A 24,545-nucleotide genomic window follows, 5' to 3' on the forward strand; every position below is an offset into this window, starting at 1 on the left:
CAGAGTAACAGCTTCCTTGCATCTGGGCACCGTGAGTCTGGGGAGATAGGACTCCAGGCATCTCTGGCTGGTGGGATCTGCCTATCACCACCCCTGTAAGGATACAGGGAGTCAGTGAGAGACTTCTGGACCCCAAGAGGAGGACTAAAACAGTGGAAAAAACGGCAAGTGGTCACGTGTGTTCAATCCGTCTAAACCTGCCCGCAACTGTAAGTTTAGTAGCAGCAAGACTACAAACCGGAAAGGCCTTACCTGTGAACTGTTTTGGTGTCTTTTGACTTGGCACTTAGTTGAACTGCCTTGGGGAGAGCCTGAGCTGGAGTGCAGAGAACTTTGGCCATTGTCTAGGGCCCCAGTCTGTGATGCTGAGCCAGACGGAGCTAATAGTGTTTGGCTCTGGGTCACAGGGAGCCATTGTGAGCCATCTGCCCCGGCAAGCTCTGCCCTCAGGGTCGCAGAGCTAGAATTGGGAGGGAGCTGGTAACCCAGCGACCAAGTAGCCTAAGGGTGGGGTCTGAGCCGCCTTGCAGCCCTAACCCTCAGGGGCAGAGTGAAACTGGTTTTGGCACACTGGGTAAGTGGATAGCCACTTCAGCAGTGATTCCAGCGACAAGCACGTTCCTGGGAAAGCTTCTGCTCAGAAAGTTTACAAGTTCAAAGTGCCTTTTAAGTGGGCTGAAGAGAGATTTAGGGTGTCTACCTGCTGGGGTTTGAGAAATAAGCAGCCTCCAGTCGTATCAGAACTGTGATTAAGGGGAGGCGGAGCATGATGGCGGACAGGACAGACGTGTAGCCCACCTCTCCCAAGCCACCAGGTGAGAGGAAAGGTGGTCTGGACCTTCCCTGTGTGTGGATTATTGGAGTGGACAGACAGCTGGAGACGCCCAGCGAACTGGCTGTTTGCTATATATGAGGGGTAATTTAAAATCACAGACTCTGTTGTAGAGATTCTTCCCTGCTCGGCCATGCCAGCCAGCAGGCCTCTCCCCTACGGAGGTCAGCAGCTTGTAAATGCTGACAAAACCCAATTGACAAATAATCCTGAACTGAGGGAGGCATCCGAAAGGAGAGCCACTCAAAACCACGGGGAGCTGGGCAAACTGTTGGACAATTGAAGGGAAGGTATCCTGCCCGGGAAACAGATAATTTGAACTCTCCAAAAGGGCGGGCATCTTTCCCGCAGATGTTGGAGGGGGCTGGCAGTTCAGGCTGCACGGCGAACTGGCGGGCGCCCATCCAAAAGGGAAACTCTGAACCATAAAACTCAGAATAAGTCCCCGAGCGCTCTAACCACGGGAACTAGGACCCGGCTTTGGCTTCTGGAGCCGTGAAGCTACTGAAGCCGCCGGAACCAGCTACAGGAGATAGAGCCAGGAGCCCTCCATCCACTGCGCGAACTCAGCACCACTCCCCTTATGGCCGATTGCAGTCGCCAGTTTGCGGGGGAACCTGGGAACAGACTGGAGGGACTTAGGAAGCGTGGACACCTGCACTGAGTGGGAAGGTCGGTCGCAAGTGCTGTCTGGAAAAGAACAGCCGAGGTTGCACAATTCTTAGGCTACAAACTTTTACGGAAACTCCAAAATGGCAATTGGCCATTGAAGGTGGTTACCACGGTAACGGTATAAACTGTAAATCAGGTATAAGTCTCGGAACCACTCACAGCGCCAGCTGGTGTCCAGAAGGTATATTGCAGTATGAATATATTCCTACAAAAGTTGATCCCTACAGCAGACATATAGATATTTATAGGTATATTTCTACACACAAGAATATTTTTGTAGTTGGTGCCTTTTTTTTGTTTTGTTTTGTTTTGTTTTTTTTTTGGGTTTTGTGAGTTTTTTTGTTGTTGTTTTGTTTTTGTCTGTTTTTTCCTCACCATTTTCTTAGAGGAGATTTTGTATTATTACTTTTTATATAGATATATTTTTTATTTCTATGTCTTCTAATTTTAATTTCTTTCTTCTCATTTAACATTCCTTCTAACACCACTTTTTTCTCTTTTTTTCCTTTCTTTCAATTATTTTATGATTATCACTATTTTTATTGCAGTTGTTCTTATATTGCTGTTGTCATGGCTGTGGCCTGTATGTTTATGTGTTTCCGTCTGTCTCTGTATCTATGGGCCCATGTGCCTGGTAACCTTTGTATCTGTTTATTTGTTCATTTGGTCTCAATGAGCATGGTGTTACAACCTGCAGCTCTGAGCTCCTAACACTCCCCTCCACTCTCACTCCGTGATCTGGAGATCTGCCTGCCCAGGAGTCCAGATTCTTGGGTGAACTCTCAAGAGGTGTAGACAGGACCTGGACTGCAGCTGGCCAGTGCTGACTCTGTAGCAAAGGAGTGAGAAGACGACGGTCGGCTGAGAGGGAATTACACTGGAGTGGTGGTGCCCGAGGTGCAGAGCAACAGCCGTCTTCAGCAATAACAAGGCCCACCCCCAGATATCCCATAGTCTCTACTCCTGTCGTTCTGGGCAACCAGATGAGGCCGAGCATATTCTCAGATGGCAACCACCATGGAACAGACCTGGGACTGAAACACAGTCCCCGTGAGTAAAGGGTTTTCCTGAGACGGTACCGACCTGGGTGGAACACGGGGACTAGAAAACACACCCGCAGAGCCGGGAAACTCCCAGGGTGGGGCTGATCCAGAGGACCGCTCTACTGAGCCTAAGACACACCTGGCCCTTAGGGGATCACCAGCCTATAGACAAAGGAGGCCAAGAGGCTACAGCCAACAACTGATCGTGCTGCGAATACAAACCCACGGGACTAAAGACAGGGCTTGAGGCACAGGTTCTGGGAACTCAAATCAGCCTCTCCTCTGCAGAGTAATCTGGCAAGGTCAGAAACGAACTCCCACAGGGTTGTTCCATTCACCCAGTAACATAAACTAAGGGTGGGGCTGGAACTGAGTGAACACCTCCAACCTCCATCAAGTGCCCGAGGTTGACAGGCCACACCACTCCCTGCTGGATAAAGACAGGGAATAGCGGCCTAGTCAAGCAGACACAGACTACCCTGTGACTTAGGCAGGTGCAAAACCCTGGAGTATCTCCTTACTGCAGACAACTGACTGGGTCACAGCCCTGTGGGGCTAGCAGCGACTGGGTGTGACAGAGCTGCAAGGTGGGGAAGGAGGGATCAGTCTTCCCAGACTGATCTATTTACTGGTGGCTCTTCCTGACTCAACGCAGCACTGGACCAAGCCATTTTAGAGCAGTCACCAGACCCCTGTGATCCAGTTCCCAGGGACCGCTTGAACACTCCCACCCGAGACAGCTGCTGACTGAGACAATTGACTTGGACCTTTTGAACTGAGTCACTCACCTGGGGACTATCCAGGTGGTGCCCTGGGTGTGTGGTTGTAGGAAGGTTTGATTTTCCTTTTCCATTTGTTGCCTGTGGTGGGTGGGGTGACTTAATTGCTGGTGTTTCTCCACAGCTGAGACTTCAACCCAGAGTAACTGTTTCACTAGGGTCACATAGAAACCAGCTGAAAAAAAGACAGAACCACTTAGGCCCTCTACACCAAACAGGGCCCCAGTTTCTCAGGCCACAGGACTGTACGGGTCCTCGACAAAACACCAGAGGAAAATTAAAGGGAGTAAAACAATCATGGAGTGGAATCAGCGGAAAAACTCTGGTAACATGAATAACTTGAAAAGATCAACCCCCCCTGAGGAAAGATACAGCAGATGTAATTGAAGATCCCATTCACAAACAACTGGCTGAGATGTCAGAAATCGAATTCAGAATTTGGATGGCAAACAAGATTAACAAAATGGAATTAGGAATTTGTGGAGAAATTCAGAAGCTGTCTCAAGAATTTAACGAATTTAAAGACAAAACCACCAAGGACTTAGACACACTGAAACAAGAATTTGCAGCCCTCAAAGATATGAAAAATATAGTAGAATCCCTTAGCAACAGAATGGACCAAGCAGAAGAAAGGATCTCTGACATCGAAGATAAAGCCTTTGAACGCTCCCAAACTCTCAAAGAGGAAGAGAAATGGAGAGCAAAAATGGATCACTCACTCAGAGAGCTCTGAGATAACTTAAAGAAGGCAAATATCCGACTCATAGGAATTCCTGAAACAGATGAAGTGGCCTCACTGGGCTCAGAGGCCCTTCTGCATGAAATTATGAAAGAGAATTTTCTTGACAATGCCTAGAGAACCTGAAATTCAGATAGCAGATAGCTTCAGAACCCCAGCACGACTCAAGCCCAGGCATATCATAATTAACTTCACTAAAGTTAATATGAAGGAGAAAATTCTCAAAGTGGCCAGGCGAAAGAAATATATTACCTTCAAAGGGAAGAACATTAGAATGACTGCAGATCTCTCTGCTGAAACTTTTCAAGCCAGAAGAGGGTGGTCATCAACGTTTAATCTCCTCAAGCAAAATAACTTTAACCCCGGATCTTGTACCCAGCTAAACTGAGTTTCATTTACGACGGAGAAATTAAATACTTTAATGACATACATATGCTAAAGAAATTTGCCATAACCAAACCAGCTCTTCAGGATATTCTCAGACCTATCCTCCATAATAACCAACCCAATCCTCTACTACAAAAGTAAACTCACTCAGAAACTTCCGATCAAACTCCAACTTCCACAATGGCAAAAGGATTGAAAATGCCCACTGGACTTTCAAAAAACTCAATACCCCAAATTTCACCAAACTTATCAATACTCTCCATTAATGTGAATGGCTTAAACTGCCCTCCTGTCTAAAGAGACATAGGTTAGCTGACTGGATACAAAAACTCAGGCCAGACATTTATTGCATACAAGAGTCACATCTTAACTTAAAAGACAAATACAGACTCAGGATGAAAGGATGGTCATCCAAATTTCAGGCAAATGGTAATCAGAAAAAAGCAGGCGTTGCAATTTTTTTGAAGCAGCTTCAAAAATACACTATTGGGACTTGATCAAACTAAAAAGCTTCTGCACAGCCAAGAACACAGTAAGTAAAGCAAGCAAACAGCCCTCAGAATGGGAGAAGATATTTGCATGTTATGTCTCCGACAAAGGTTTAATAACCAGAATCCACAGAGAACTCAAACACATTAGCAAGAAAAGAACAAGGGATCGCATCGCAGGCTGGGCAAGGGACTTGAAGAGAAACTTCTCTGAAGAAGACAGGCGCACGGCCTTCAGACATATGAAAAAATGCTCATCATCTTTAATCATCAGAGAAATGCATATCAAAACTACTTTGAGATATCATCTAACTCCAGTGAGACTAGCCTATATCACAAAATCCCAATACCAGAGATATTGGCGTGGATGTGGAGAAAAGGGAACACTTTTGCACTGCTGGTGGGAATGTAAATTAATACATTCCTTTTGGAAAGAGATATGGAGAACACTTAGAGATCTAAAAATAGATCTGCCATTCAATCCTGTAATCCCTCTACTGGGCATATACCCAGAAGACCAAAAATCACACCATAACAAAGTTATTTGTATCAGAATCTTTATTGCAGCCCTATTCATAATTTCTAAGTCATGGAAAAAGCCCAAATGCCCCTCGATCTACGAATGGATTAATAAATTGTGGTATATGTACACCATGGAATATTATGCAGCCTTAAAAAAAGATGGAGACTTTACCTCTTTCATATTTACATGGATGGAGCTGGAACATATTCTTCTTAGTAAAGTGTCTCAAGAATGGAAAAAAAATTTCCCAATGTACTCACCCTTATTATGAAACTAATGGAGGACCTTCACATGAAAGCTATAACCCAGTTACAACCTAAGAATAGGGAGAAGGGGGAAAGGGAGGGGAGGGAGATGGGAGGGAGGTTGAGGGAGGGGGATTAATGGGATTACACCTGCGGTGCATCTTACAAGGGTATATGTGAATGCTAGTAAATGTGGAATGTAAAGGTCTTAGCAAAATAAGAAAATGCTACAAAAGCTATGTTAACTAGTGTGATGAAAATGTGTCAAACGATCTATGAACCAAGTGTATGTTGCCCCATGATCATACTAATGTACACAGCTATGATTTAATAAAAATAAATTAAAAAAAATTAAAAAGAACTGTGATTAACATCTCATACCCCAGAAGACCACGTGTTGCCCAGACAATATTCAATAACATATACATACTGCTTTGTTTTTGGTTGTGTTTTTTTTTTGGGTGGTGGTTTTTTTTTTCATTTTGATGTTGTTGATGTTGTTTTGTTCTTTAATTTCAACCTTTTCCATACAGATCCTTTTTCTTTCTCAATTTTTCTAGTTTAATTATAATTTCCCATTGCTGCCTTTTTCAATAACTAGAACGTAATTTTTGCTAATGTTTCTACTGCTATTATTTGGTTTTTCACCCAATTTTATCCCGTAAAGTTTTCTGTTTGCTTGTTTTGGTTTGATTTATAGCATTATTGTCTTTCCTCTCTACTTGGTGGAGGTGGGGTACTGTGTCTCATCAGGTTAGCAAAGACCTGCTGACCTCAAAGGAACCACCCAACTTGGCACCCCCAGAAGGTGGGTTTTTTTTTTTTAAGGTTGTATCAAATTACCCTACTGTACACCTATATTGCTCTGTCTCCCTCTTTCTGTGCCTCTCTTCTTTTTGTCAATATTCCTTTTACCCACCCCCTCTCCTTTCTTTATTTTTCTTTTTTTTTTCTTATCACTCGGTCCTCCTTTCATTCATCCCTTTTTTGCTCTTCAACCTTCTCACCCTTCTGGTCCTGTAACCCTTAGTCCACAGGCACAAGAACTTAAAGAGCAAGAGGAAGTGAAAGGAAAATTAGGGCAAGGAAACAGATAAAAGAAATCACTCATGAGGAAGAATCAGCAGAAAACTCCAGGCAACATGAAGAACCAGTCCAGAACAACCCCGCCAAGGGACCATGAGGTAGCTACTGCAGAGGATTCCACCTATTAAAGAAATGTTAGGAATGACAGAAAGGGAATTTAGAATACACATGTTGAAAACAATGAAAGAAATGATGGAAACAATGAAGGAAACTGCTAATAAAGTGGAAAATAACCAAAAGGAAATCCAAAAACAGAATCAAATAAGAGATGAACGATATGAAGTATATAAAAAGGATATAGCAGAGCTGAAGGAAATGAAACAGTCAATCAGGGAACTTAAAGATGCAATGGAAAGTATCAGCAACAGGTTAGACCATGCAGAACAAAGAATTTCAGAGGTAGAAGACAAAGTTCTTGAGATAACTCAGTAAAAGACGCAGAAAAGAAGACAGAGAAAGCAGAACGTTCACTGTCAGAATTATGGGACTTTATTAAGCATTCCAACATACGAGTTATAGGAATTCCAGAAGGGGAAGAAGGAATGGAAGCCATACTAGAGAATATTATAAAAGAAAATTTCCCAAATATCACCAAAGAGTCTGACACATTGCTTTCAGAGGGATATCGGACCCCAGGTCGCCTCAACTCTAACCGAGCTTCTCCAAGACACATTGTGATGAACCTGTCCAAAGTTCATCAGATTCTGCAAGCTGCCAGGAGTAAGCGCCAGTTGACCTACAGGGGAAAATCCATCAGAGTGACCGCAGACTTCTCTAATGAAACTTTCCAAGCAAGAAGACAATGGTCATCTACCTTTAATCTACTTAAACAGAACAATTTCCAGCCCAGAATTCTGTACCCTGCTAAGCTAAGCTTCAAAATTGACGGAGAAATCAAATCACTTACGGATATACAAACATTGAGGAAATTCGCCACAACAAGACCAGCTCTACAGGAAATACTTCAACCTGTTCTGCACACTGACCACCACAATGGATCAGCAGCAAAGTAAGAACTCAGAAATCAAAGGACAGAACCTAACCTCCACACTGATGCAAAAGATAAAACTAAGCAATGGACTCTCACAAAATGAGACGAATAGAATACTACCACACTTATCAATTATCTCAATAAATGTTAATGGCTTGAATTCCCCACTGAAGAGACATAGATTGGCTGACTGGATTAAAAAACACAAGCCATCCATTTGCTGTCTGCAAGAAACACACCGGGCTTCAAAAGACAAATTAAAGCTCCGAATCAAGGGTTGGAAGACAATTTTTCAGGCAAATGGAATTCAGAAGAAAAGAGGAGTTGCCATCTTATTTTCAGATACATGTGGAGTGAAATCAACTAAAGTCAAAAAGAGGCAAAGATGGTCACTTTATATTGGTCAAGGGAAAAATACAACAAGAAGACATTTTAATTCTAAATATTTATGCACCCAATTTAAATGCTCCCAGATTCTTGAAACAGACCTTACTCAGTCTGAGCAATGTGATATCTGATAATACCATAATAACAGGGGACCTTAACACTCCTCTTACAGAGCTGGACAGATCCTCTAAACAGAAATTAAACAAGGATATAAGAGATTTAAATGAGACCCTAGAACAACTGTGCTTGATAGACGCATATAGAACACTCCACCCCAAAGATAAAGAATATGCATTCTCCAAAATTGATCATATCTTGGGACACAAATATCAACAGAATCAAAAGAATTGAAATTTTACCTTGTATCTTCTCAGACCATAAGGCACTAAAGGTGGAACTCAACTCTAACAAAAACGCTCGACCCCACCCAAAGGCATGGAAATGAAACAATCTTCTGTTGAATAACAGATGGGTGCAGGAAGAAATAAAACAGGAAATCATTAACTTCCTTGAGCATAACTACAATGAAGACACAAGCTACCAAAACCTGTGGGATACTGCAAAAGCAGTTTTGAGAGGAAAATTCATCGCTTTAGATGCCTACATTCGAAAAATAGAAAGAGAGCGCATCAACAATCTCACAAGTGATCTTATGGAATTGGAAAAAGAAGAACAATCTAAGCCTAAACTCAGTAGAAGAAAAGAAATATCCAAAATCAAATCAGAGATCAATGAAATTGAAAACAAAAGAATCATTGAGAAAATTAATGAAACAAAGAGTTGGTTTTTTGAAAAAATAATTAAATAAATAAAGCATTGGCCAGACTTACGAGGAACAGAAAAGTAAAATCTCTAGTAACCTCAATCAGAAATGATAAAGGGGAAATAACAACTGATCCCACAGAGATACAAGAGATCATCTCTGAATACTACCAGAAACTCTATGCCCAGAAATTTGACAATGTGAAGGAAATGGATCAATATTTGGAATCACACCCTCTCCCTAGACTCAGCCAGGAGGAAATAGACCTCCTGAACAGACCAATTTCAAGCACTAAGATCAAAGAAACAATAAAAAATCTTCCAACCAAAAAATGCCCTGGTCCAGATGGCTTCACACTAGAATTCTATCAAACCTTCAAGGAAGAGCTTATTCCTGTACTGCAGAAATTATTCCAAAAAATTGAGGAAGAAGTAATCTTCCCCAACACATTCTATGAAGCAAACATCAACCTGATACCAAAACCAGGAAAAGACCCAAACAAAAAAGAGAATTTCAGACTAATCTCACTCATGAATATAGATTCAAAAATTCTCAACAAAATCCTAGCCAATAGATTACAGCTTATCATCAAAAAAGTCATTCATCATGATCAAGTAGGCTTCATCCCAGGGATGCAAGGCTGGTTTAACATACGCAAGTCCATAAACGTTATCCACCATATTAACAGAGGCAAAAATAAAGATCACATGATCCTCTCAATAGATGCAGAAAAAGCATTTGATAAAATCCAGCATCCTTTTCGAATTAGAACACTGAAGAGTATAGGCATAGGTGGCACATTTCTAAAACTGATTGAAGCTATCTATGACAAACCCACAGCTAATATTTTACTGAATGGAGTAAAACTCAAAGCTTTTCCTCTTAGAACCAGAACCAGACACGGTTGTCCTCTGTCACCTTTTGTATTCAACATAGTGCTGGAAGTTCTAGCCAATACAATTAGGCTGGAGAAGGAAATAAAGGGAATCCCAATGGGAGAAGAGGTGGTCAAACTCTCCCTCTTTGCTGACAACATGATCTTATACTTAGAGAACCCCAAAGACTCAACCACAAGACTCCTAGAAGTCATCAAAAAATACAGTAATGTTTCAGGGTATAAAATCAATGTCCACAAGTCAGTAGCCTTTGTATACTCCAATAACAGTCAAGATGAGAAGTAATTAAGGACACAACTCCCTTCACGATAGTTTCAAAGAAAATGAAATACCTAGGAATATACCTAACGAAGGAGGTGAAGGACCTCTATAAAGAAAACTATGAAATCCTCAGAAAGGAAATAGCAGAGGATATTAACAAATGGAAGAACATACCATACTCATGGACGGGAAGAATCAACATTGTTAAAATGTCTATACTTCCCAAAGCAATCTACCTATTCAATGCCATTCCTATCACAATACCAACATCGTACTTTCAAGATTTGGAAAAAATGATTCTGCATTTTTTATGGAACCGGAAAACACCCGTATAGCTAAGGCAGTTCTTAGTAATAAAAATAAAGCTGGGGGCATTAGCATACCAGATTTTAGTCTGTACTACAAAGCCATAGTGCTCAAGACAGCTTGGTACTGGCACAAAAACAGAGACATAGACACTTGGAATCGAATTGAAAACCAAGAAATGAAACTAACATCTTACAACCACCTAATCTTCGATAAACCAAACAAGCACATACCTTGGGGGAAAGACTCCCTATTCAATAAATGGTGTTGGGAGAACTGGATGTCTACATGTAAAAGACTGAAACTGGACCCACACCTTTCCCCACTCACAAAAATTGATTCAAGATGGATAAAGGACTTAAATTTAAGGCATGAAACAATAAAAATCCTCAAAGAATGCATAGGAAAAACACTGGAAGATTGGCCTGGGGAAAGACTTCATGAAGAAGACTGCCCTGGCAATTGCAACAAGAACAAAAACAGACAAATGGGACTTCATTAAACTGTAAAGCTTCTGTACAGCTAAGGAGATAGTAACCAAAGCAAAGAGACGACCTACACAATGGGAAAGGACGTTTGCATATTTTGAAACAGAGAAAAGCTTGATAACTCGGATCTATAGAGAACTCAAATTAATCCACATGAAAAAAGCCAACAATCCCATATATCAATGGGCAAGAGACATGTATAGAACTTTCTTGAAAGATGACAGACGAATGGCTAACAAACACATGAAAAAATGTTCATCATCTCTATGTTAGTGAAATGCAAATCAAAACAACCCTGAGATATCATTTAACCCCAGTGAGAATGGCCCACATCACAAAATCTCAAAAGTGCAGATGCTGGCGTGGATGTGGAGAGAAGGGAACACTTTTACACTGCTGGTAGGACTGCAAACTAGTACAACCTTTCTGGAAGGAAGTATGGAGAAACCTCAAAGCACTCAAGCTAGACCTCCCATTTGATCCTGCAATCCCATTACTGGGCATCTACCCAGAAGGAAAGAAATCCTTTTATCATAAGGACACTTGTACTAGACTGTTTATTGCAGCTCAATTTAAAATCGCCAAAATGTGGAAACAGCCTAAATGCCCACCAATCCAGGAATGGATTAACAAGCTGTGGTATATGTATACCATGGAATACTATTCAGCTATTAAAAAAATGGCGACTTTACATCCTTCATATTAACCTGGATGGACGTGGAAGACATTATTCTTAGTAAAGCATCACAAGAATGGAGAAGCATGAATCCTATGTACTCGATTTTGATATGAGGACAATTAATGGCTATTAAGGTTATGGAGGGGGGAAAGCAGAAAGAGGGACGGAGGGAGGGGGGTGGGGCCTTGGTGTGTGTCACACTTTATGGGGACAAGACATGATTACAAGAGGGACTTTACCTAACAATTGCAATCAGTGTAACCTGGCTTATTGTACCCTCAATGAATCCCCAACAATAAAAAAAAAAAGAAGAATATGTTCCAGCTCCATGCATGTAAACATGAAAGAGGTGTGGTCTCCATCTTTCTTTAAGGCTGCATAGTATTCCATGGTGTACATATACTACAATTGTATTATTAAAGAGACTATCCTTTGCCTTTGTCTGTTTTAGGCATGTTTGTTGAACATCAACTGACCATAATGTGTGGATTTATTTCTGTTATGTTTTGTGTGCTTGTTTTTAAATCAGTACCATGCTGTTTTGATCACTCTAGCCTTGTAGTACATTTGGAAATCAGGTAGTGTGATGCCTCTGGCTTTTCTTTTTGTTCAAGATTGCTTTGACTATGTAGAGTTTTTTGTGGTTCTCTATGAATTTAAAGATTGTGTTTTCTCTTCCTGTGAAAATTGTCATTAGAATCTTGATAGGGATTGCATTGAATCTCTAGATTGTTTTTGGTAGTGTGAAATTTTAGCAATATTCATTTTTCCAATCCATTAACATGGGGTATCTTTCCATTTACTTATGTTGTCTTTGTTTCTGTCATCGGTGTTTTATAGCTTTCAGTGGGTCTTTCACCTCTTTGGTTAAGTTTATTCCTAAGATTGTTTGTTTGTTTATTTATTTTTTGAGGCAGAGTCTCAAGGTGTTGCCCTGGGTAGAGTGCTATGGCATCATGGCTCACAGTAACCTCAAACTCCTGGGCTTAAGTGATTCTTCTGTCTTAGCCTTCCAAATAGCTGGGACTACAGGCGCCTACCATAATGCCCAGCAATTATTTTTGTTGTTGTTGTTGTTGCAGTTGTTTTTGTTGTTTTAGCTGGTCTGGGCCAGGTTTGAACCTACCAGCCTAGGTGTATGTGGCTGGCACCCTACCCACTGAGGTACGGATGTTGTCCGTTTTTTTGATTTTTTTTGATAATTCATTGTTAATATATAAAAACAATTTTGTATTTTGTATGCTGATTTTGTATCCTGAAATTTTATTGAATTTATTTACTAGTTCTAGAATTTTGTGGGGAGATTCTTTAGGGTTTTCTATATATAAAACATGTGGGTCGCTGCAAAGGTTTTGAGACAGACTGTTATGGGCCATTGCTTTATTCCAGGAAGCATGGTCCACAGCATCCTTTCTGCTCCACTCAGTGAGCATCCAGCTTCTTGGCTTATTGGTGTTACTGGGAGGGCTTTGTTTCTATCCATGCAGATTTTATGTTTTTTGATTTTTATGTATCTCAAAACTTTCATAATGACCCAGATATCCTTTTGTCAGCAGATAGAGACAGTTAATTTCACTTCTTCCTTTCCTATTAGGATGCTTTTTATTTCTTTTTCATGCCTAATCATCCTGACTAGGACTTTCATACATGTCAAATAGAAGTGGCAAGATTGAGCATCCTTGTCTTGTTCCTGATCTTAGAAGAAAAGCTTTCATCTTTTCATTGTTAACTAATATATTAGCTAAGACTTATACATGGCTTTTAGTTTGTTGAGGCATATTCCTTAACATGATAACAACAACAGTTTTTATGAAAAGGTATTACATTTTATCAAGTGCGTTTTCTGCATATATTGAGGTGATCTATGGCTTTTATTTTTGATTCTGTTAATGTAGTGTGTCATATTTATGATTTGCATATGTTGGTTTGCATTTGTATCCAAGAGATGAATGAATGATCCTTTTAATGCATTGTTGAATATGAGTTGGTGGTAGCTTGTTGAGGATTTTTGCATCTGTATTATCAGGGATATTGGCCTATAATTTCTTTTCTTGTGTCATTATCTTTGGTATCAGGGTAATGCTGGCCTTGTAAATTTAGTTTGTATGTTTCCCCTCATTTTCAATTTTTTGAGTTTGAGGATTGGTATGGTATTAGTTCTTCTTTCAGTATTTGGTAGAATTCAACCATGAAGCCATCAAGTTTTGGACTTTTTGATGGGAGACTTTGTTACTGAGTTTCCTTAGTCGTTATTAGTATGTTCAGATTTTCTTTTTTTTTTCTTTTTTCTTTTTATTTTTTTATGTTCAGATTTTCTATTTCTTTGTGATTAAATCTTGCTAAGTTGTATGTGTCTAATAATTTATTCATTTTTTTCTGGGTTATCCAATTTATTGGCATTCACTATTCATAATAGTCTCAGATGATCCTTTGTATTTCTGTGCTATCAGTTGTAGTGTTTCCTCTTTGATTTCATTTCCAATTATATTCGAGTCTTCTCTTATTTTTTCTTAGTTTAGTAGCCAAAGTCAATTTTATATCTTCAAAAAAACAAAAAAAACAAAGCTGTTAGTTTCATTGATCTTTTCCATTGTTTTTCTAGTCTCTGTTTATTTCTGTTCTAATCTTTATTATTTCCTCTCTTGTACTAACTTGAGGCTTAGTTTGTTCTTTTTCTAGTTCTTTGAGGTGTAACATTAGGTTATTTGCAATATTTCTTCTTTTTTGATGTAGGCATTTATTACTATAAACTTTTCCCTTAGAACTGCTTTTGCTGCAGCCTGTAAATTTTGGTGTATTGTGTATATATATTCATTTCAAAACATCATGTCCTAAGATGTTTTAATTTCCCTTTAAATTTCTTCTTTGACTCATTGATTGTTTGGGAAATGTTTAATTTCCACATATTTGTGAATTTTCTAAACTTCTTCCTATTACTAATTTCCAGTTTTATACCATTGTGGTCAAAAATATATTTGATATGATTGCAGTCTTCTTAAATTTGGAAGACTTGTTTTATGACCTATATGATCTTCCAGGAAGTACGTTCTGTGTATGTGCATTTGAGAAGAACATGTATTCTGCTGCTGTTGGATGGAATATTCTATATATCTCTGTTAGGTACATTTGTTCTAAAGTGAAGTTCAAGTTCAGTGTTTCTTTATTGATTTTCTGTTTTATGAACTGTCCATTGTTGAAAGTGGGGTATTGAAGTCCCCTACCATTACTGTGTTGTAGTCTGTCACTCCCTTAATATCTACTAATATTTACTCTATGTATTTAGGTGCTCTGATATTTGGGGCATATATATATTTACAATTGTTATGTCTTCTTGATTAATTGATCCCTTTATCATTATGTAATGACCTTTTTGTCTTGTTTTACAGTTCTATACTTAAAGTCTATTTTATTTAATTGTAGCTATCATTATTTTGTTTTGGTTTTTATATTCTTCATGAAATATCTTTTTCCTTCCTTTCACTTTCAACCTTTGTATATCCTTAAAGGTACAGTGTCTTATAGGCAGCATATAGTTGGGTCTTAATTTTTTATGTATTCAGCCACTCTGTCTTTTAATTGGAGAATTTAATCCTTTTATATTCCCAGGTAATTATTAAGAAGTAGGGACTCACTGCTACCATTTTATTATTTTTTGTTGTTGTTGTTTTATAGATCCTGTGTTCCTTTCTTCCTCTCTTGCTGTCTTCCTTTGTGATTAAATGTTTTTCTCTAGTAATATGATTTGATTCCTTACTTGTTACCATTTATGTATCTACTATAGGTTTTTGCATTGTGATTACCATTTGGCTTACATAACACATTTTACAGTTCTAACAGGCTATTTTAAGCTAATAACAAGTTGACTTTTTTTTTTTTTTTTTTTAGATAGTATCACTCTGTTGCCTAGGTTAGAGTGCAGTGGCCTCAGCCTAGCTCATAGCAACCTCAAACTTCTGGGTTCAAGTGATCCTCCTATCTCAGCCTCCTGAGTAGCTGGGACTACCAGGGCCCACCACAATGCCTGGCTAATTTTTCTATTTTTAATAGAGATGGGGTCTTTCTCTTGCTCAGGCTGGTCTCAAATTCTTCAGCCCTGCCTCCCAAAGTGCTAGGAGTACAGGTGTGACCCACCGCATCTGGCCAAGAATTCTCCTTCACTTTTGACAATTTGATAGTATGTTTTGATGTAGTTTTACTCAGGTCAAGTCTGATTGAAGACTTTTGGTGTTCCTATACCTGGATATGTATATCTTAACCTAGAATTGGAAAGTATTCTTTCTTTGAACTTTCTGCCCTGTTGCCTCTCTCATCTCCTTCTTGAACTCTTACACCTCAAACATTTGTTCTCTTTTTTTTTTTTTTTTGAAGTTATTTTTGGCTGGGGCTGGGTTTGAACCCACCACCTCCAGCATATGGGGCCGGCGCCCTACTCCTTTGAGCCACAGGCGCCACCCAAACATTTGTTCTTTTGATGCTGTCCCATAAATCCTGCAAGATTTCTTTATTCCTTTCCTTTCTTTTTTCTTTTTCTTACCTGACTGTATATTTTCAAATAATCTCTCATTGAGCTCACAGTTCATTCTTCTGCTTGATCATTTCTTCTATTAATACTCTCTATTGCATTTTTAAAATTTCATTGATTATGTTTTTAGCACTAGATGTTTTTATATACATACTTCAATCTCTGTTGAATTTCTCATTTTATTTATTGTTTTCCTGATTTAAGTGAATTGTTTCTCCGTATTTTCTTATTTCGTTTTTTTTTTTTTTTTTTTTTGAGACAGAGTCCCATTATGTCGCCCTCAGTAGAATGCGTGGCGTCACAGCTCACAGCAACCTCCAACTCTTGGGCTTAAGCAATTCTCTTGCCTCAGCCTCCCAAGTAGCTGGGACTACAGGCACCCACCACAACGCCTGGCTGTTTTTTGGTTGTAGTTGTCATTGTTGTTTGGCAGGCCTGGGCTGGATTCGAACCCACCAGCCCTGGTGTATGTGGCTGGTGCCCTAGCCGCTGAGCTACAGGCACCAAGCCTATTTCTCTGTATTTCCTTTATATTCACTGAACTTGAAAATTATTATTTTGAATTCTTTGTGAGGCAGTTCATGTATCTCTATTTCTTTAGGGTCTGTTTGTGGTGATTTTTGTTCATTTGTGTTATCATGCTTCCTTGATTTTTCTTGGCTGTGCATTGGTATCTGCACATTTGAATAAGCAAGAACTTATAACAGTCTTTGTAGATGGCTTTATCTGGAAATACTATTCACCAGTCAGCCTATTGTAGAGTTGGCATGATCTGCAGGAAGTCTTGTTATTGACGTGTTCAGGCTGGCTGGCCTGGTGCTAAGTCCATTGTGTTAGGCCTGAAGTCTGGATCCAATGGGGTGGACCTATTGATTGCATAGTTGAGGGTAGTCCTGGAACATTAATTCATGTACGTGGGATTAGGCCTGGGGCCTGTATCTTGAGGGAGGGGCTGGTCTGAAGTGTAGGTATACAGGGCTGACTTGGAGTTAGAGTAAACCTTGAGTTTGAGTCTGCAGAAGCCAAATAGGCACTAGGATGGTCATGGTGGCTGGCTACACTGGGACAGGCCTGAGCCTGAGTCCATAGGGACTTGCTTGGGGCTAAGGCAGTCCTGGTGCCTGAGTCTGCATGGGTATGCCTAGATGTAGTGTCCATGAGACCTGATTTGGGTCCTGAGGTCGTGGGGCCCAACCTGGACCCACGTTCCCAGGGGTAGTCCTGGAGCCTGGAGTTGTTTGGACTAGCCCAACATTAGGGTCTACAGGACCAACCTGATACTGAGCAGGCCCATGTCCATGGGTGGTACCTGGTACCTAAAGGTACCTCAGCCTGGTACCTGAAGCTACTAGGGATGCCTACCTGGTGCTGGGGTAGGCCTAGAGCCTGCGGCCACAGTTGTTGACCTTGCACTCAAGTGGCCACCTGGAGTCTATCTGCAGGGGCTAGTCTCAAGGCTGGGGCAGGTACAGGTATGATGATGAAGGTTTTCAGGGTGGATCTGGTACCTGGGGCTGAAGTAGGCCTGGAACCTGAGTCTTTGTGGCCTTTCCTCTTAAACTAAAGCAGATAATCAATGAAAATCCAAAGGTAAGCTTTGTTGCTGGTGTGAGGAGAAGATAGGGAGAAGAGAATTTGCCAGCAAATGGACTTCTCTTAAGCATTCAGTGGTCAGCATCTAACAAGCACACAGCATCCCCGGTCCCTGTCCTTGACCAAGTAGCCTATGAGTCCCTTGGGTAGCTTAGCATTCCATCCACAGCAAGTTAAGCCTCAGAATAAAGACTGCCATTGGCAAGATTCTTAGTATACTATTGTCAGAGCTGGTGAGGATGTTATAAGATGGACTGTTTTTACATCACTGGTAGGACCAAAAATTTATACCACTCTTCTGGAAAGTAATTTGGCAGAGTATAAAAAGGGCTTTTAAAATGTCAATTCCTTTTGGTCTAGTTTTCATATTATAGAATTCTCTCTTAAAAAATTATGGAAGTGGATGTGGATTTACACTCAGATAATATAACTGCTATAATACTTATAATAGGGGAGGAGAATTAGAAAGAATCTGATTTACAGAAGAGGAATGGTAAATCATGTCAATTATGTAGCTATATGGTGAGATATAATATTTTGCAGCCAACTTTCAAATGCTTAATGACATGGAAAAATGCTCACGATATAATGTTGAATAAGAAAAATGAGGGTACAACATTTTAGGCATAGTATGGTCCTCCTTTATTTATTAAAAAGGAGGAAAATATATGTTTATGTATGGTAAAAAGCCTAAAATACAGCAAATTATTATTACCAGTGGTGGGATTTTTTAAACCTGTCCATATTTTTTCAAATTTTCTACAAATAAGTCTATATGACTTTTATAGTCAGGAAAAAACAGTAACTGTAGAAATATCTCTGTACACCTTACACTGCACCAAAAAAGGAACTCTATTTTTCACAATTTGTAGGCAAAAAATAGTTTATGTTAGGGTCGAATCTGCCAATTATCATAATCTGCAAATGGTTCTGAATCTTCCAGCTTTTTGCATTGTGTTGTGAGCATGGCCACTATTGCCAGTGCTGGCATGTGATCTCAGCATGGCCCATCTGCTGCTCAGGCTCGCTTGACTGACACAGATTTATTTCATTTCATTCCTTAATTTGGCAACATTTTCTCTTTTCTCATTATCATAGCTTGGATTCAGTACCAGTGTTACTCATTTTGTTTACCAGTTTGTTGTTCCATTTTGTGAAGATGAAGAAGCCAACAATGGCTCTAATGTCTTCTGAAAATGCAGTGCTTGTCCTTTGGGATCTTGGGCATGTCTTACTAAATCACTTCCTATTTCTGACACTTCCAAGCCATTTCAGTTGTTACGATAAAAAGAAAGCTGCATAGTGTTATTTTTCAAAGAGCTTAGCATTTCTTTCCTCTCTTCCCCTCCCCCAAGAAAGATTTGGAAATGGTTCCAAAAAGAAATAATATAAACATTAGCTTTGAGCTGTGCTCTCTCCATCTGATATTTGGTGCATTTTTTAAAACTAAAGGGTCGTGTTGTTTGTTTAATCTCCATCAGTACTGCAGAAGCACAGGGCATGAGATTTATTCTGCCCGAGCATCCTACACTTAAGAAAGGATTTTATCTCAATTGGTTTATATTTTAAAGAGCCCTGGGATTGTCAGCCAGATTGCTAAGAATTTGCTCAAATGAAACTTTAAACTATTGGAATCGTTTTAGAGATTTCTTGAATGGATTTGGTAGGATAAGATGGCTGCTGCCTGAGAATCCTCTTTAAGACTGACACTCTTTTTTTGAAGAGACATTCTTTGTAAGATTGTGCTGCTTTTCTCTCTAGGTTACCCTGAAGAAACTTATCCAATTTATGACCTTTCAAACTGTATCAAGCATAGGCAAGAAACAATCCTGGTGGATTATCCTGACCCAAAAGAGCCTTCTGCTGAAGAAATAGCTGAAAGAATGGGAGTGAGAGAAGAGGAAGAATCAGGCCATTTGGGTTGGGGAAGTCTGCCCACTGACCCCAGAATCCAGGAAGAAAATTCTGTTACCTCAAGTGACCCTAACCGAGAAACACATTCCTGCTGTTTTCATGAAGAAGAGGATCCTGCTGTCTTGGCAGAGAATGCTGGATTTAATGCAGATAGCTACCATGAGCAAGAGGAAACCACCAAAGAAGAGTGGTCCCAAGACTTTAGAGAGGAAAGGCTAGGTTTCAATGCTAATAAACTATTTACAGGTAGCATGTTGAGAAGGCGTAACCCCCAAGGTTTAGAGTGAAAACAGTGAGTCTGGGGAAGTATCCCTTACTCTAGTCCTCAAGGTGACCTTTCTCTCCTCAGATTTCTTCCTTGGCCCTATACCCTATACTTCTCTGTGTTCGGATGTCATCACTATCAGGCCACTACTATGGATATCGTGTGTCTTTCCTGGTACTCACACACCGGTCACTGCGTAAAACATGGACATTAGTGTCATCACATGACAGCTTCACTCTTTCTCTTCCTACTTTCCCCCATCAGAGAAGTTGATCCATTGACTAATTATATTTGGTCTGTAGTAATTTCAGATGGGACTGTTGGGGCAAAGGTCCAACTTTTCCTGCTAGGTGGACAGATGGTTTACTTGTGAACAAACTCAGCTTGCAGACAATGAGGACTTAAGGTTGCAAGAGTGAAGATTTCAGTTGTTATTCTTTGGGCTTTAAGCAGGTTAGTGATCCCCTGGGGAGAAGAGGACATTTTATTTGTGGGGATGATGGGCCCAGTGCAGGGTAAGACTGAGCTGAGCTAGAGATTCTTTCTTGCAGTGAAGGTCTTCCTAGGAGCACTGATGGCTGTCTGAGACATCCTCTTTCTCCAGAGTCCAGAGGCCTGTATGGGGGCTATTTGGCTCTGATACTGCCTAGATCTCTAATTTTCTTTACCTTGTCCTGCTTAACAGAACTGTTGAACCTAGAAGTACCTTTGCATCTCTGTCTTTAGTGGCCAGAGGGAGTTTTAGATACAGCCTTTAGTCCCTGTCCTGCAAAGCCAAGATTTGAAGCTATTGAAACTAGACGAAGGTGTGCCCAAGGTTGTCTTGCCCCAAGGGGCACAGAGGGCCAGGGAGCCAGCAGTAGGGGTAAGAACCTATATACTTATGGACAGTCCTTGCCTAGAAGCTGTTTCTGAACGTTGTGCCCTTTGGGAAATTTGTTGTAAAAGCCATATGAATTGAAACAGAAATAACTGAACTTCTATACAACAGGAAAGAACCAATATGTCAATGCCAGGAGAAAAGACCATACGTTCTATATTCAGGTATCTGGGTCCTTTGAGAGAGCTTGAGAAAGTAGCAAATAGATTAGGACTAGGAAGATTTTGACCAAACTATGGGCCTCTTCTCCAAAATTGTCATCTGCCATGCATCTTCTTAAGACAAGATGGTATTCATAATTCTAACCTGAAGGATGTGTGAGTTCAGAGTTTACACTTAAGACCTGAGTGTTTGAAGAGAGCACATTCTTAAGGACATTCTCTGTCATGAAATGTGAAAAACTGAAAAATTAAGAAATCATGTTAAAGGTAGATAGGGCTGTTAGAGTTCCATTGTGTGTGCCATGAGTAAGATGCCAGGAAAATAGTTAAAATCTGCTATTCAGATCATAGTGAGATAATCTGTTAGCTACTACCAGGCACTTCTTTTTTTTTTTTTTTTTTGTAGAGACAGAGTCTCACTGTACCGCCCTAGGGTAGAGTGCTGTGGCGTCACACGGCTCACAGCAACCTCTAACTCCTGGGCTTACGCTATTCTCTTGCCTCAGCCTCCCGAGCAGCTGGGACTACAGGCGCACACCACAACGCCCGGCTATTTTTTTGTTGCAGTTTGGCCAGGGCTGGGTTTGAACCCACCACCCTCGGCATATGGGGCCGGTGCCCTACTCACTGAGCCACAGGCGCTGCCCATACCAGGCACTTCTTAAGTGAACTACAGAGAAAAGTTGCTGAAGATTGAGTTTATAGAAAGTAAATTATCTCTTTGTAGAATATTTTGATTTACATTGTAAAGAATGCAGTTTAAAATGTACTGAAGACAATCTAGATATAATATACACTAAAGGTAAATAATAATATAGGTGCTTTTTATTGTTTCCATAAGTTGTTTATTGTGTATGGTTTATTATTTCCATAGGTTGTTTTCTGTGTTATTTCCCTTCATTTACAATGAGGGATTGATTTCTAAGGAAGCCCTGAGTCCCTGGCTTAAATTTCTTTTTTGCCTTAGGATACAGTACCATTATTAGAGATAAGTCCTTCGGTTTCCATCTAGCTTATTTGTTTGTTTGTTCATTTAGCAGACAGCTACAATATGCTAGGTGCTAGAAACACAAATCCTAATTTCTACACTTACAAAACTCAGTTTCACATGAGAGCCTGATAGATAAATGAACTATGAAGAGGGTTGAGGATCGTGAATTCTGCAGGCAGAGAAATGTGGATAATGCCCTGTCCCAGTGTATTCTAGCTTTAGGATCTTGGGTTAGTTCCTTAACTGGTCTTGAGCCTTGGCTTCCTCAATCACTTATAAAATATGGGTAACCAAAGTCCAGGTCTCACAGGTTGTTATAAGGATTAAATAAGGGTATGTGAAATGGCATAGGTTCTAGCTCGTATGTGATAAGCACTCAAGTGCTACTTTTATGAGACGAGGGTCTATCCTGTAATTGAGATATGAACCCAGGAACATGAAGGAAAGAAAAATTATTTTTGCCAGACTACTTCCAAGAGAAGGTGGGCCATGAGGGGTGCTAAGAACTTCTCCAGGTGGACAAGGAAGAAAAAGAATATTTTTGGCAGGAAGAATGGTGATGGAGGCTTGATCCCTATAGCACAGTGGTTATGACACCAGCCACGTACATCAAGGTTGGTGGGTTCACACCCAGCCTTGGCCAGTTAAACAATGACAACTGCAACAAAAAAAATAGCTGGGTGTTGTGGCAGGCGCCTGTAGTTCCAGATACTTAGGAGGTTGAGGCAAGAGAATTGCTTAAGCCCAAGAGTTTGAGGTTGCTGTGAGCTGTGATGTCACAGCATTCTACCCAGGGCGACAGCTTGGGACTTTGTCTCAAAAAAAAAAAAAAAAAGAATGGTAATGGAAAAAGCAGTAGGTTGTGAAAGTATACAGATGTTCCCGTATTTTGATGAGAATGGTATGTAAAGTGTTACATAATTAGCTCTTTATTTTGAATGTTAGTCTTTGGGAAAAATTGAGTTATGAAAATAGTTCGTGCCATAAGTACTAAGCCCTTCATGATGGCTCTTCTGCCCTAGTCCTTGGTTCGACTGTATATTAGGAATATAGCTGTATGAGAAATTTTGATATACCTTCAGTCATTTAGGATTTAGACAGTCCTTTCCAAAATCATTTATCTTTCAGGGATGACATTATGTATGTATATGCAACCCAGGGTGACCAAAATCATAAACTGGTTTTTGTTGCTATGGCTGCTCTTTTCTCACAGTCTTCATTTCTCAGAACTAAGGGGCTGTGAACTTGACCAGTCCCTTGGTCTTTGGGCACTGTGGCAGAGGACACATGGACAGTTAGCTTAGGAAACAAGCGCTTCTTCTGGGACCATGCTTGGTAAATCAGGTGGATAATCCAGCCAGGAGATCCTTTTTCCTGGTCACAAAGGAACACAAAGTACCTCATTTTAGCTGTATGATGAGGGACATGTAACTTCCACAAGGTAGGTCCGGGGAGGTGTGTTGAGGAGCAGAGATATATTTGGCCTGTAGAAACAGTAGCCTGTGAGAACCACACTCTCTACACCTCTATGGCTTGGGTGATTAAATAACTTATGGTCCAAACCTGAACACTTTGGAAAAAGGGAGATTTAATAATGATTATGCTAAGATAATAGGCGTAAACAAAGACTGTCCTACACATATGGTTACCCTGTCTATGGTCATTTAAGATTTTTCTTCAGGCTAATGACTAAACAAACAAAACCCTCTTTCCTTTTTAGAATATCCTGCGTATGTATGCTATTTCCTGCACAGGCCATAAGAGATAGGCCATGGTTCAGGTAAGAAATGCTCTGGGTCACAGAATTCTAAATCTGGAAGAATAAATGACAAATCCTCCCAATTACCATAACCATTAACGTTTCTACAATATACTTGTCCTCCATTTTCTTTTCTTTCCCATTTTTTAATACAAAGAAAAATAGGACTCCTCTTTCTTAGGTCATTCCATATTTAAAAAGCATGTATCCCAGGGTGAAGCGTAGGACATGTGCTTGATGACAGCATCATCAGTAGCACTTTGTTGTCAACCCCTGTGCTAGTGACTATCACACTGACTGCCAAGAATGGCTCAAGAGCCATTTTGCAGTCTCTAGGTGACTTCATGAAATTGTAACCTCTTCCCTCTGGATAGGACCATTAGCTTTCATGTCTGCTTCCAGGTACCACTGTATCCTTTCTTCCTCTTGGCTGTAAATCTGCCACAAGCTGAAAAGATTCTCAAGCATGTTCAAGTCCTACTTAAATTGATTAGGCTCTAAGCAAGGCCAGAGGAACCAAGTGGCTGGGTCTTCGTGCTATAATCTGCCAATTGAGTCTTTTCTACCTTTTTTTTTTTTTTTATTTTTTTAGCTCTATAGCCCCATTGTGTTCCTAAAGACCAGGCCCATATGGGATAACTCAGAACCACCAGCCCATTCCTATAAGCACAGCAGACCCTGTTAGCTACCTTTTAACCTCACCATTTTCCCAGCCCTTCCTTGCCTCTCAGTGTGATTCTGATGATCTTTAAACTTGAATGGGTTGGCAGAAGGAGAGCTTTTACCTACAAATACTTGGTTCTAAACAAACTATGGTCTCTTTGTTACTACCACCCAGCCCAGGCTTCTAGGAAACACTGAATGGTGTAGAAAAAGACCTTTGGAAAAAGAGACA

General features: G+C 40.3%; 1 protein-coding gene across 3 annotated transcripts in view; it reads left to right on the forward strand.

The window, feature by feature from the left end:
• RIC3 (RIC3 acetylcholine receptor chaperone) overlaps positions 1-24,545 on the forward strand; it is an 83,390-nt gene that overhangs the window by 46,809 nt on the left and 12,036 nt on the right. For 2 of the 3 annotated variants that reach the window (XM_053561526.1, XM_053561527.1), the window contains one exon: positions 19,442-24,413. In XM_053561526.1, coding sequence (XP_053417501.1) covers positions 19,442-19,881 — 440 coding nt within the window. In that variant the 3' untranslated portion in view covers positions 19,882-24,413. Of the gene's footprint in view, positions 1-19,441; positions 24,414-24,545 lie in introns of those variants that run through there. The other variant, XR_008374223.1, reaches the window with a different exon arrangement.

The sequence above is a fragment of the Nycticebus coucang genome, chromosome 14 (genome assembly GCF_027406575.1).
Source record: "Nycticebus coucang isolate mNycCou1 chromosome 14, mNycCou1.pri, whole genome shotgun sequence".
Taxonomy (NCBI): domain Eukaryota; kingdom Metazoa; phylum Chordata; class Mammalia; order Primates; family Lorisidae; genus Nycticebus; species Nycticebus coucang.